The sequence below is a fragment of the Vigna angularis genome, chromosome 2 (genome assembly GCF_016808095.1).
Source record: "Vigna angularis cultivar LongXiaoDou No.4 chromosome 2, ASM1680809v1, whole genome shotgun sequence".
Classification (NCBI taxonomy): Eukaryota; Viridiplantae; Streptophyta; class Magnoliopsida; order Fabales; family Fabaceae; genus Vigna; species Vigna angularis.
Genome location: NC_068971.1, coordinates 39,966,537 through 39,980,440, shown reverse-complemented (window position 1 = coordinate 39,980,440; position 13,904 = coordinate 39,966,537). Strand labels below are relative to the sequence as shown.

The following is a 13,904-nucleotide window of genomic DNA, read 5'->3' as shown; positions in this document are numbered from 1 at the left end:
ATTTTTTTTTTATAATAAGCATCAATTACATATATGTTTGGAGTTGTTTAAATTCTCTAAAAATTGACTTTATTTATTTTATGAGTTTGGTTTATTCCTTCACGTCTTTATAATTTTAATAAGATTTTTCATGAAGATAAATGATAATTATATTTTTAAGTGTCAATATAAATGAGAAATACAACATGATCTTATTTTAAAAAAGTATAAAGATATATTTTATGTATTGATTTTAATTTAAGAATGCATTGTGACAATATTATAATAAGTAATTTAATTATTCATTAAACACAATTTAAATATTTTAATTCACTTGTACTTTTATAATGTTGATATTTCTATACACCACTATAATTGAGGTATCTTTATTTATTTATATAGAAAGAGTTTATTATTAAAGCTATCAAAAGTTAATTTTAACTATTAAAACATTATATAAACAACATGAATGTTATTAGCTTAAGTATTCATTAAACACAAAATGTGATGATTAAACTCACTTGCATTGATCACTGATGTAAATTTAAAATTACCACAGATAAGATTTCTTTTCAAGTGTTTTGATATCCATAATAGTCAAGCAAAAGAGATGATAGATATTTTCAACTAACATCAGGCTTTTTCTGAATTTTCATTCTCTTACCTTTGATTATCATATGCCAAATTTTGGTCTCCATCATTCATTACGTGTTCAAACATATGTTTCCAAACAAAGGGGAGAGCAAGCAAACCGAATCAACTTTGGCATAGCATAATATACAATCATTTGACAATGAAAGCAAATGAACTTCATCATTGTGTTACAAATTGCACAAAAATCTAATGACCCTCATAGTTAAACGAGATCACAATGTCAAGCTTGAGTTTCAGGACCAGGCGGTTTTGCATTGAGAAGTGGCTGAAGAGCTTTCACCACAATCGTCATGTTTGGTCTGAAATCAGCTTCATACTGAACACAAAGCGCTGCCACTGCTGCCAACTGCATTTATCAACGCCTAATATTCAGTCACCACTCTCAACTATACACTACTATGAAGTAATTTTGTAAATTTAGTTGCATGGTTCAACTATAGTGGAAGCATAAAGGAGCAAACCTTGGCAATAGCCTTTGGCGGATACTCGTTGTTTAGCTTAGGATCAACACATTGTTTCACTTTGTCCTCGCTCAGCCTTGGAGTTGCCTGGAACAATAAATGAACAAATTATCATAATTGTAATATAATGGAGAAGAAAACCAATTAAGGTCATCAAACAAACACATACCCAAGTTACAAGACTTTGTTGTCCTTTCGGCATTGTGTGATCTACTGGTTTTCTTCCAGTCAAGAGTTCTAATAGCACAACACCAAAACTGTAAACATCACTTTTCTGGGTTATCTGCCCAGTCATGGCATACCTGAAGTAATCATTTTAAAAACAAAATTAAAACTTACATTAACATGGTATTGTTTCTAACAACAAAGGATAGTGTTTGGATGGGATGGAACATGAAATTATTGCCAATAATCGAAGACACACTTGTCTAGAAACAAATATTTTTCAGTATGCATTTAACGTTATGGCTAATGTATCAGAAGGTTTCATTGAGGACATACTCCGGAGCATGATAGCCAAATGTTCCCAAGACTCTTGTTGAATGTAGCCGAGCGGCTGTGTCAGAAGACTGATTTGTCAAGCTAAAATCTGCTATCTTGGCCTCATAGTCATTGAACAGTAAGACATTGCTGGATCTAACATCGCGATGAACAATAGAAGGCTGAACCTTTTCGTGAAGAAACTCAAGTCCTTTTGCTGCACCAAATGCAATTTTGGCTCTTTGGTTCCAACTTAGAACTGGACCAGGCTCAGCCCCTTGTACACCCTTCCTTCCTGTAGCAAAAGCCTAGAGTTCAGACAAAGAACCAGACCTGTTTTCTTAATTGAATAGCGACAGTGTTGGACTTACCATGTAACACGTCATGCAAAGAACCAAGGCTTGCATGTTGGTATACCAAAATTCTGTTTTCTGCCTCTAGACAATATCCAATCAACTCAACAAAGTTGTCATGCTTCAGTCTTGAGACAACCGATAACTGCAAGATCAATAGTGAAATGTGTGACAACATCATCATGAACGAGGAAATGGAATTACATTATGAGATCAAAAGCATACCTGAGTGCCGAAATCGGAGTCGGGTTCTGGGGAAGAACTATTATCCAGCTTCTTAATAGCAGCATCAGTACCATCACTCAATTTTGCATAGTAAACCCGTCCGTAGGAACCTTCGCCGATGAAAGCCTTTGTACCAAAGTTTCCTGTTAACCTATTTAACTCTTCCAATGGAATAGAGGGTATCTCAATCGGCAACACTTTCTGTGGGGCACTCCTTGCAACACCCCTAGGCTCTCCTCTACCACTTCCTGCATTCACCCAGGGTTACTGCAAATCATTATCCATAACCTTGCAGAGGAAATGTATTGCATAAAAAAGAGAATTACAAATATGAAGATGTTACCTCCTCCTCCGCCGTATGTGCTACCCCTAGGTGGTGCAGTGTATTGGCTTGCAGGGGGGCCGCTGCTCTCCTCCTCTGCACCTCCGCAGCACAACATACTTCAGCTGGTCCTATCTGCACCTCTCAATAAGCCATATTCACAGAAACGATCGGTATTCAATGAATCACCTGAAACCATTTTCAACGCTCAAATTCTCAACAGACAATGCGGAAACAAGATAAAATCCAATAAAAAAAACATGGGGTGGCCTCTGCCATTTTTTCATTCGTCGAGTACCAAAATCTCAAGAACGTGTGTCCATTTGTCTATGGTTTTGGACAGAGGTGATGAACATGATCAATAAAAAAAAAAGAGTCAACTTTTTGTTCCAGTAGGATCGACACACGAACAATATAAATAACAAAACATCCTCTCTTTAACGTTCAAGAAAAGAAGCAGCAAAGTTGATGGAACGCAGCATCGTGAATGCGTTTGGCATTGCTAACGGCGCAAAATCAACCCCACATACACATAAAAGATTTAAACCCTCCTGATGCATAAAAATGTACAAGTGGAAGAAGACGGATAAAGAACCGTAAGACGAGGTTATCTGGTTACCTCAGGAAAGTTGTGATAAATCACGTTAACGATGGCACATACAATGAGTGGACGAGAAAGAGGAATATTAGGAAGAGAAAAATAAAAAGAGAGTGAAGGATTGGGAAATGCAGAAGGAGGAAAGTTTTGGCGTAGTTGGGTAAGTTTGGTGTAATGAAAGTGGTTTGGGAAGAAAGGTAGATGTTATTGTTTTTGCCGGGAATGTCGGTTGGAAGATAAACAATTGTTGTGTGCGCCAACGTTGGTAGGGTTGTGTTGCACGTACGTGCCCCCACGATGGATGCATGTCCTTCGTTCATTACCTTCTATTTTAGAGCTTTCTTTATTATATGGTTATTATTGTTATTTCTAAGTCTTTCTTATCATCTGACACCCAAACATGACGTGCAAATCATATGCTGACCTTTTTTATGTTTTCTTTTCGTCTCAATGATTGGACTTACCACTCCCTATCTGTCAATCTATCTTTTATAGTTTCTCCTAAACATGTGTTCGCCTACCATTTATAAAGATCTCACTACAAACAACATTTATACAAATATCAGTCTTCATTATGACGAATAAGTTTTTTGATCCTTTAAATTAAGGTACTGATGCTCATCAATGAGTCCAATTGAATGAGATTATTATCATGATAACACTTGGATATGATTCATAGCAAAACTGTCATCATATATAACCTTCCAAAATGAATAAGTAAAAAGGAATGGGTGTAAAATTTAAATTTTACATATAAGTTTACTTTTAAAATTAATAACTGAATTGTAATTTATCGAGCTGATATATCTTTATTTTTTTAATTAAAGATTAAAATAAAAAAGAAATCAAGGAGAAAAACTAAGAGGAAAACCTAAAAGTAATAGGAATGGGATGAAGAAATAAATTAGTGGTGGAATATGAGGGATGAAGATTCTTGTACCTTTTTAAACTTTTCTATCTCCATTATTATCAAGGTTCTTGACTTCCCACGTCTCTATACAGATAATGAATTTTCTAATCAACTAACTTTTACTCTTCTTTTTGTTATTTTTCTCTGAAGGAACTGAAAAAAATTCTACGAAGACTATGGCTTATTCGTATTTAAGTGTCCTTTTTTCAAGTGAAAACATTGAGATGTTGTCTTTGTGACATTAAGGTATACTATGTTTTCTTTATACAACATTTGATTAATGTGTGGAAATGAGTTAATGTATTAGTTGTTGTATTCTATATACACCCTTGTGCTAAAAGAGAAAATGTCGAGTAAAGAACACACATTAGAAGTCAGATTAAATAATAAAGAACAAATGAAATTGGTAGAGTGATCCAGCGTGAGCAAAGAAGCAAAACCTCATGATAAAGATGTTGTAAAGGTATGATGAAATTTTTTGGGTTTGAATGTGGAGCTAGATTAAAGAAGTATTTTTGCGAAACTTTACAAATCCTTTATACTATCACAATGTGTTTCTAAAATGAAATGAATCATAACATTTGGTCTTAGACAAATTTACGTTGAAGGTGTTAAACTTTTTTTGATGAAACTTTGTAAATCCACACTTACAAGGTGTTTGTAAAATTGTACGAACTAAAACATTATGCATTGGTCAAATTCTTCTTTGCTATATTTAATAGGCACCATTTATGTTAATTCATTTTCATTTAGTAATTCAAAGTGACACACGCACACACACGTGTATATATATATATATATATATATATATATATATATATATATATATATATATATATATATATATATATATATATATATATTAGTCTGAGCATAAGTGCAACAAAGTCTAAAAAAATTTACTCAACCGTGTAAGCTAGATTTCCAATATTCAGAAGCACATAATTTTGTCTAAAAAGCTGAGCCAAATTGAAAGTAAAACTCACAACTAAGACACAGACTATAAGGAGATGAAAGAGAATCTATGGAGAGATAAGCAGACATAGTGCTTCATTGATTGTCAGAAAGCAAAAATCTTAAAACAATGGTTACATCTCTGATAAGAGTATTGTATTTACATCTCTCAATCTTCTCTCCATATACGCCCACTGATTCTCAACTTTAACTCCTGTCTTTCTCCACCAGAAAAATAAAGCGCAAGGTTCCTCTGAATTATAAGTCCATCTTGACTATCTCGAACTTTTCTATGACTGTCACGAATGCTCCTTGGAATCCCTTGCCATATAAGTTTGCGCCCATTTGCACCAACTTCTAAGCTGTAGCTGAATTTCTTTGCTTCATAGTCATCACCCATAAATCGTAAAAAAGCCATATATACTGGAGCTGAGCCAAGCTGAAATGCCTCAAAGTGCAAGCAGAAATGCCTTCCAAAACTATTAAAAACCTGCAAAAGAAAGAAAAAAAAGAAAGAAAAGAACTTCTGACATGTCAAGTGGGGTTCTTTATATTAGGCATGTGCTAGAAATTAACATCATGACAACATGCATTCAGAAAACCAAAGGTGGATCCGTATATTAACTTTAGACTTAAAGAAATGTTAAAAAGAAGATCAAAGAGGAAAACAATTCCATATTTCAAATTATTCATGAAAAGTCAAAAGACTGCCTCTACGTGTATTTCATGTGACCCAAGATGATTCTAAACATTACTTGCAAAGAATTAAAAATAGTCAAGTAGAGTTTTTTTAAACAAACGTGCATGGCCATGTGCACACATGAAATTAAATACATCAGGGGATATGACATCAGACTACTATACTCATTAAATAACAAAACTAACATGATGTAAGAAATGCCAGTCCATGAAAAACAGTACATCAAATCATCCAACATTCCAGCTACTACAATTCATTAAATAACTCACAGTTAGCATCCATGTGGCATTTTCAACTTCATGAGGATTTGCTTTGACATATCGGTGATTGAAGGTGCATCCATCATGCATGTCAACCTTGTGATCATCCTTGAGATGGGCAACAAGAGTTGGAATGTCACCCATCACTGAGCACTCAGATCCAGCATAAGGGCAATTGTATGGACGAAATCCACAATTTTGCTCGTGCTTGAGCTTAGTATAGTAAGGGAATATATCATGACAACCTAGACTCTGATATCTGCAAGGAAGTTCCAACGATTCTGCCACTTTCTCCAAAGCCAAACACCTTATATTTCCAAGTTCATGATGGCAAGATGGGCAGATATTGTGGACTTCAACTTTACAATGGCAACATAATGTATGGCCATTTGGACACTGAAACATACAATGCAGCCATGTGTATTAGAAATTAAAAGTAAAATCCAAGACAGGACATATTCATAGTAAACATGAAAAGTGAGAATAATGACTAAAGAGTTTCAGACTTTCAGCATGTTTTATTAACCCTCATCCAACCATCTTCTCTGTAGAATAGGCAGAACAGTACACGAGGATTAGGTGCATATAGCCTTCAATGAAAAGGTCCAACAACAACAAGGGTGTGTTGGAAATCTGTTGAAAGCATGGTGAACAAAAAATCCCAATTCCCAAAGCGCTCTACACAGAAGGAAGAGGAGGAGGATTGGCATTCAGTTCAATTGAATGAAATTCCAAAAACGCACTAAACTAGCAACACCTGAGTCATGTTTTCAAAACTATCTTCTTACTTCTCCGTCCTACCCACTTGAGCGAGATTTCATTCTCAACTAATCCACTGTCCTTAGCATAAGCAATTCAACCATATATCCATAGACATAGGCAGTATCAGCAACTCTCATTCCCAACCTTTCTTTTGCAGGGTGGGAAGGGAATCTGAACTAAGTTCAAAATAGAAAGTGGCTATAAACCTAATGTTTGTATAGCTACTTCTGTACACTCCAAAATATTCACTTATGTCAATGAGAGAGTTAAAGACAACAGATGGGGAGCAGATTTGCATAGATAATTATCGTGAAACTCACATTACTAAAGAAAATTTGAACAGACAGCTATGATTATTTAATGACTAAACTTATCCACATTGTCAACGAAACCAAGGTTGCGGAAAGTGATACCATCTTCACATACAACCATCCTATAAGGACTATGGAGACAAAAATCACAATGCCACGATTTGTATGCCTATATCTATTTCATCAATGCATCATGAACTACCCAAAAAAGTTTTCCACGCACACGTATATAGACCCCAAAAATAAGAAATTGCAAGCACCGTACCTGGTGAATTGGAGGATACATTAAGTTCTTGCAAACAGAGCATCCAAGTAATTCGTACACCCCATTATTTGAACTAACTCCGTTTTTTCCATTCAACCCAATACTAGATTTTGTAGATGTACTATTACTCTTGGCCTCAGATTTAGCCTTGCCTGTTTCATAATCTGAAGACATCAGATGAGATTCAAGAACTTCTTTGAAAACACTGCTCCCAGGAGCCATTGCTAACCCAGATCTACAGTATTTCTTTCCAGATGACGAGAAACCAAAGCTCTTACTTTTATGAAATGCTACATCTGTTATACATTTAAATGATCATTGCATAAGAACTTACATAATAGATGCCATAATAGTCAAATTTGATATTTTGTGGTCCAAAGTAGTTGGAAGGGGGAAAAAGAAACATACAAGACTAGTTAAGATCTCATTTTTCAGACAGAAGTAGGAAAGTTTAAGGTAAGCTATATACACATGCAACAGTAAGTAGATTAACTGCTAATTTAAGTGCTTGAGTAATTCTGGAAAACATCATGCAAATAATCAAGAAAATATGTCTGAAATGTTACGTAGTTAACCAAAATGCAAAATCAGTAAACCGAGCCTTCACAACAAGAAATAACAACAAAGCCTTGTCCCACAGTGTGAGGAATAAATGAAAATTTGTAGATATGACAAATATTATTTGCAGTCATTAAAAACTGCAACAGAATAGTAATTTCCTTTTCCAAAATATCAAGCAAAAATTTGTCAGTCAATATGCTAAGTCATTACGCGATTATAGGAAGACAAGTGTAACATACATTTCTTACCTAACAATATATCATTCCAACTGCTAAACTATTGTGAAATTGTTAAATCAATGTTCAAATTTTCTAACTGCTTGAAGTTGAGAAGGGTGAATAGAACAAATAACAGACAAACCAAAACTCATAAATGTAAAAAATAACTTCCTATCCCATCAGGCCACGGGAGGCTAATTGGGAAAATCCAAACCCAAATAATTTTTCGAGCAAGTACCTATTTACTAAAATTGACCCGTCCTAGTTCTTTGTTTTCTAATGCAATGACATTAGAACAAACAAATTATGTTCCTTAATGACATCTAGCAGTTCCTGTGCCTTAACTTTTACACAAAACTGAAACATGTGATCACTATTCTCCATCCCTTACCTCTTCCCTCAGTTAAATTATCCATTAAACAGATACAAGCGAGACAGAAAAATGACAGATACAAAAGAAGAACCCAGAACTTCATTAACCAGCATAAGTAGCATGGCTGGCTTCGCCAAAGTACTGCCTTTTCCTACTCAATCCCACCAATCAAAAATCGAAAAAAAAAATCCCAAACAACATCCATTAAACAATTTATTATATGCAAGAACCAATCTCATACATAGAATCACAGAGCAACAAAAATCAAGCACATGACAGCCAAATGCATACAAATCTGAACACATACAATCAAAAACAACCACAAGATGAGAAAATCTAAAAAACTCACTAACAAACACATGAAAAAACAAATACCCAGTTGAGAATTCCGAGCCTCGACTGCGTGCGTGTGTGGGAAACAAAGCAATTGGGACGCATAACAGAAGAAAAAATGAATTTTTTGAAAAAAAAAATGCAAACGAAAGTTGCGACAAACATATTGAAACACGAGCTCCGGAAGTTACGGAGATTACCCTCTGCTATGGAGATTGAACAAAAAAGCGTGTCTTGTTGGTATGCAAATGGATGGGGGGAAATACTAACGTTTTTGTTCTTGTCCTTCTTCTGCTTCGAAATCGCACAACTTCCTTGTATTGTGTTCTGTTTCTTCCTCCCCTGAATTATTATTATTATTATCTTTTTGTATTATTATTAATTTGTTTTTTATTTGAGTTTGAATTTTGGGAATAAAAAAATATTTTGGGTCTTCTTCTCTGTTGTCTGGTCTCGTTCTTAACGATACGTTGCCAAGACAACAAGGTGGTCCAGTGACCCTTCCCGCACGCGACGTTTAAAAGCAAACCCTTTTTTTTTTTATTGTCTTAATTTTATCTACAATTTTTTCTCCAACATGCAACTTTCTTTTAACTGAAAAGGTAAGAAATAAATAAATTAACCCTTTAATATTCTATTTTAATCTCACCTTTTCTCATCTTTTATTTTGTTTACTGTGTCATTCTCACTTCTCTTTGTATTTGTTTGTGTTAACTTTAACGTTTTAAATAAATAATAAATGTAATTGTATAAAAAGAAAATAATATAAATAGAAAGAAAAATACATAATATCTATCTTTGTAATAATTTTATATTTTCTTTTCTTTTTTTTGTTTTCTTCTTATAATTCCTCCCATGTTTAGCATGTGAAGGGGAATGCTGTTTTTTCTTGCTTTGTTCTATTGAGAGAAAGAACGAGAAAAAAAAGGTTTCATTATTGCAAATTAATGTTTAATTCTTATAAATTTGAATTTTTTTTTTCTATTTAAAGATAAGAGCTGGCACCTACTTTTGAAAATAATTAAATTATCATAACAAAATAAAATAAAATTAGAGATAACAGATGGACAATTACCACAATTTAACAAAAACAATATTATTTTGAGTTGATTAATGTACTCTAGTCTATTAAGTCAGGTATGTCAATTTAACTAGAACTCAGCTCATCTGTCAATTGTTATTTTTAATTTAAAATATAAATAAATAATTTAAAAATTAATTTCTTATTATATTATTTAATATATATATATATATATATATATATATATATATATATTGTATTTAAAATATTAATGTTTATAAATTAAAATTTAATTATTATTTGTAATAAAATAATTCAACATACATAAACTAATAAAATGCCTAAGATTAGGTGTATTTTTAAAATAATATGAATTTTTTTAAAATATGTCCTTGACCAATATTTTCAATAATGTATAATAAATAAGTAGAAGGTTAACCACGTAAATAAATTGAATATGCTCTTATGAAATATTTTCTACTTACCTGAACTTATTAAAGTTATTTAATTATTTTGGATGTAAATTCGTGAAAATAAACTACAATAAACTATTGCTAAAATTATGAAATATTTGACAACAAATATATCTCATTTAATATTAATTTGTAAAGTGGTATATAATATAATAAATAAATTTAATGTAATTATCTTAATTAAAGAGACTACAGTAATTTATGTTTTAACAAATTTAATAAAAAATATTAAACCTAATCATCTACCAACGGAGAAAAAGTGACACGCATTGAACACTTTTGAAAATTTAGAATGAAGTGCCATTAGGTTCTATTGTGGATTTGGAGGTTAATACCAAATTATTGTAGATGGACCCTACCAGAACCATTATTTATCAGTGAATGATTTCACATAAGAAAACAAAATAATAATTGGTGAATATTAATCAAGTTATTGAAAACAATCTTAATTAAGTCTACCTTTGAGTTAAAATTAAAATTGAAAAATATTTTTACAGATTCTTGTCATAAAAAGATTTTAAGAAGGTGTACCAAGTTAAATTCAATTAATAAGAGAGCGTGTGAGGTTGACTAAAATATTTAAACTGTCAAATAAATAAATATGCACGAAAGTTTATAATTTTTTTATAATTATGTATTTTAAAATATTAATCATATAGAAATAAGTTATCGAAATGTTATTAAAAAATCATGTTTACCAAAAGGATAAGTTAATCATCTTTTAATATTCAATCTTATTTTAAATGTATCTTTATAAAATTTTCAAGTATATTGATCATTAGTTTGATATGAAAAAAAAAATGTGATAAGAATTTGGTATGAATCTCTGACTAAAAGTAAACAGAAAATTATATGAATTGAAAACAGTTATATGTATCAGTTAAGATGTCATATAGTTAACCCAAGATAAAAGTTAGTACAGTGTATTTGTCAAATCTCTTAGAAATGAAGAAAAAATTTCAAATCCAAATATAATTAACATAAAAGAAAGGCTGTTAAAATTATTTTATTGTGAATGCAACTATTTATAATTTCTTAAACAACAATATCAAATGATAAAAAAAAACTATTAGGAAAAAAAATGACATTTAACTATTTCATCTAAAGGTAAATTATTTTAATAATAAGCACTATGAAAATAATAAATTATTTTTTGAAAAAATTAAAAGAGTTGTATGTGTTCACATGAAAAAGTAAAAAAAAAAAGTTTGTAAAACACACGAAAAAGTAATAGGATTTAGTGTTTAGGATTTAGGATTTAGGGTTCAAGATTCAGAGTTCAAGGTTCAGGATTCAAGGTTCAGGGTTCAGGATTCAGGATTTAGGTAGGCTTTAGGGTTTAGGATTTATGGTGTAGGGTTTATGGTTTAAGGTTTATGGTTTAGGATTTATGGTTTAGAGTTTATGGTAATAATAGAAATTTTCATAAGTTAAATTAATTATTTCTGAGTTCATCTTACTTTTGTTGTTATTTTAAAATTAAATTTATTCTTTCATTATTTTGTAGTTTTTTTTTGTTATTTTTTAATATAATGGCTTTTATATATGTTTGGTTTATAAAAAAAATAATTAAATAAAACTATTTTAAAAGAAAAAACTTAGTTTTTAAAAGAATTAATAAAAAAATCACAAACATAAGTGTGAAATGAATTATAACATCATAATTTTAATTATTTATAACTAATAAAATAAGACTTTATAAAATTGATAAATAAGACTGATTTTCTCATACATATATAGTATTAATGTAGTCATTTGAAAAATCACAATAATAAAAATATATCTAAAATAATAAAAAAATTATTAGACGATATGAAAAAATACTTTGAAGGATCACAATTCTCTATCAGATATTATTCAACATATATCTCTTATTTGCTCGCACCAACTAAGTGATCGTTACAAAAGAAACAAACTAACACACAAGAAACAACAAGGTAACCTAATGTGAAAAAAAGTTATTCAAAACCAGTTACATAATATCAAACATACAATAAATTGAATTAAATATAATAGATAAAATAGATACACACAAACAATTGATACAAGACTCAATTATTCATATACAAGACTCAATTATCCATAAACAACAAGGTAACCTAATGTGAAAAAAAGTTATTCAAAAACAGTTACATAATATCAAATATACAATAAATTGGATTAAATATAATAGATAAAATACATACACACAAACAATTGATACTAGACTCAATTATTCAGATACAAACATTAATGTGAAATCTTAGAAGGTATTGCACTCGTGGTAGTCTCTATTGCCTTTGCAAAGCCATTACCAATAATTTTTACCCTACAACATAAGGTTAGTCTATTATCATCTTTGGTCAAGGTAAAAATCATAGACTATGCCCTCCTATACCTCTCACCACATAGACTCTCACATCAATGTGTACACTAAAGAAATGTCACCATAAAATCTTCCCAAGAGATTCCTGGAATTACATCAAACACATAAGTGCTCAAATTCCTTAACAAGTTCATCATCATCATCATAATTTCATGCATCATTATTCGCATGCATATTTATCCATGATTTATCAACAATTTTCAAATAAACATCATAAATCAACTATCATTTTAACAACACACAGTCCTACATTAGACATATAAAATAGTATTAGACTTTATTAATTTCGCTCAATGAGAACATCTACTCGCTCAATAAATAGTGCCTAAAGGTCCAATTGCTCAATGACCAAATGGCTCGCCTAGTGAAATTATCACTAGGACCCACATATTTAAATCTCTCTAAGTCTCTTAGTGAGACTTGTTTTACTCAATTACTGTCAAATGAGTGAGCTCGTTGACTTTGGATATGCCCAACGAGTATATTCTCACCAGCGAGTATATTCTCATCCAACGACCACTAAGCTAGTATCTTTCTGAATTTAACTTCGCCCAACAAGTATATCCTCGTTCAGTGACAATCAAGTAAAAAGCTCTTTGACTTTGGCTTTGCTCAACAACAACCAAGTTAGAAGCTCTCTAACTTTGGTTTCACCTAGCTAGTACATTCTCGTTCAGCGAGTTTGCATAATTCTACAAAGCGTAATTATGCAAGTATATGTCATTCCAAAACTACAATTTTAGTTCAATAACAAACACATATGTCAAAACATACCAAATTCAAATTACACAATATTCACTAACTCGATTAATTTCACCTACCATATCAATCAAACAACATTCCCAAATTTCATCATACAATCAATTCATTCAATTTAAGAACCTAACCACAATTCAACATATCACAGTCATGACACAGAACAATCAACGAGACAATTTATTATACAATCATAAACTTAGACCTTTCAAGGTATCTATAACTTAAAAACAATGCAATTAACTTTCCTTACTTGGCTAATAGCTCACAAGACAACGAAACTTCTCTCAACTTGCATGACGCTCTATCTACACATAGAAACATCACAAAAATGATCAGGACATACCGTTATAATCATTGATCAGCAGGACATACCGTTATGATCATTGATCAATAGAGACTCATATATATAATTAAAAAGACACATGCAAGTAGATGAAGACTCACATGCAACAAATAATAAAAAAACAAGAAAAATGACTAAAACTTAACTTACATAAACGAAGAATCTGATCGGTCCAAATTGAATAGCTCATCGTAATGATCAATCATACGATTTCAATTCTTTAA

The 13,904-nt window shown here is 31.5% G+C and overlaps 2 protein-coding genes across 5 annotated transcripts; both read right to left on the bottom strand.

Annotated features, from left to right (window-relative positions):
* Window positions 1–724: 724 nt before the first annotated feature.
* Window positions 725–3,239, bottom strand: LOC108328426 (probable protein kinase At2g41970). 3 transcript variants are annotated; one of them, XM_017562291.2, is made up of 8 exons: window positions 3,094–3,239; window positions 2,496–2,663; window positions 2,153–2,400; window positions 1,946–2,072; window positions 1,596–1,869; window positions 1,264–1,396; window positions 1,095–1,181; window positions 725–979 (listed from the first exon to the last, which is right to left on the bottom strand). In XM_017562291.2, the coding sequence occupies exons 2-8, from the start codon at window positions 2,590–2,592 to the stop codon at window positions 854–856; spliced, it is 1,092 nt and encodes a 363-aa protein (XP_017417780.1). In that variant the 5' UTR covers window positions 2,593–2,663; window positions 3,094–3,239; the 3' UTR covers window positions 725–853. The 3 variants fall into 3 exon arrangements, with proteins under 3 accessions (XP_017417780.1, XP_052728183.1, XP_052728184.1); XM_052872223.1 differs by having other exon boundaries at window positions 1,264–1,351; XM_052872224.1 differs by having other exon boundaries at window positions 841–979; window positions 1,264–1,331.
* A 1,631-nt stretch (window positions 3,240–4,870) lies between these two features.
* On the bottom strand, window positions 4,871–9,096 carry LOC108326932 (E3 ubiquitin-protein ligase SINAT2). Of its 2 annotated transcripts, none has more exons than XM_017560549.2 (4): window positions 8,990–9,096; window positions 7,235–7,530; window positions 5,906–6,292; window positions 4,871–5,426 (listed from the first exon to the last, which is right to left on the bottom strand). In XM_017560549.2, exons 2-4 carry the CDS (start codon window positions 7,454–7,456, stop codon window positions 5,106–5,108), a joined length of 930 nt encoding a protein of 309 aa, XP_017416038.1. In that variant the 5' UTR covers window positions 7,457–7,530; window positions 8,990–9,096; the 3' UTR covers window positions 4,871–5,105. The 2 variants fall into 2 exon arrangements, with proteins under 2 accessions (XP_017416038.1, XP_017416037.1); XM_017560548.2 differs by having other exon boundaries at window positions 8,920–9,074.
* Window positions 9,097–13,904: the final 4,808 nt, after the last annotated feature.

Bases quoted from the DNA above. Each gene is read 5' to 3' on its own strand.
- LOC108328426 (XM_017562291.2), bottom strand. From the start codon at position 2,592: ATGTTGTGCTGCGGAGGTGCAGAGGAGGAGAGCAGCGGCCCCCCTGCA. The intron at 2,073-2,152 runs GTATGCTTTTGA...TTGATCTTGCAG, and splicing joins ACTCCGATTTCGGCACTCAG to TTATCGGTTGTCTCAAGACT. The intron at 1,182-1,263 runs GTATGTGTTTGT...TTATTGTTCCAG, and splicing joins AACAAAGTCTTGTAACTTGG to GCAACTCCAAGGCTGAGCGA.
- LOC108326932 (XM_017560549.2), bottom strand. From the start codon at position 7,456: ATGGCTCCTGGGAGCAGTGTTTTCAAAGAAGTTCTTGAATCTCATCTG. The intron at 6,293-7,234 runs GTACGGTGCTTG...TGTATGTTTCAG, and splicing joins TGTATCCTCCAATTCACCAG to TGTCCAAATGGCCATACATT. The intron at 5,427-5,905 runs GTGAGTTATTTA...TTTCTTTTGCAG, and splicing joins ATGCCACATGGATGCTAACT to GTTTTTAATAGTTTTGGAAG.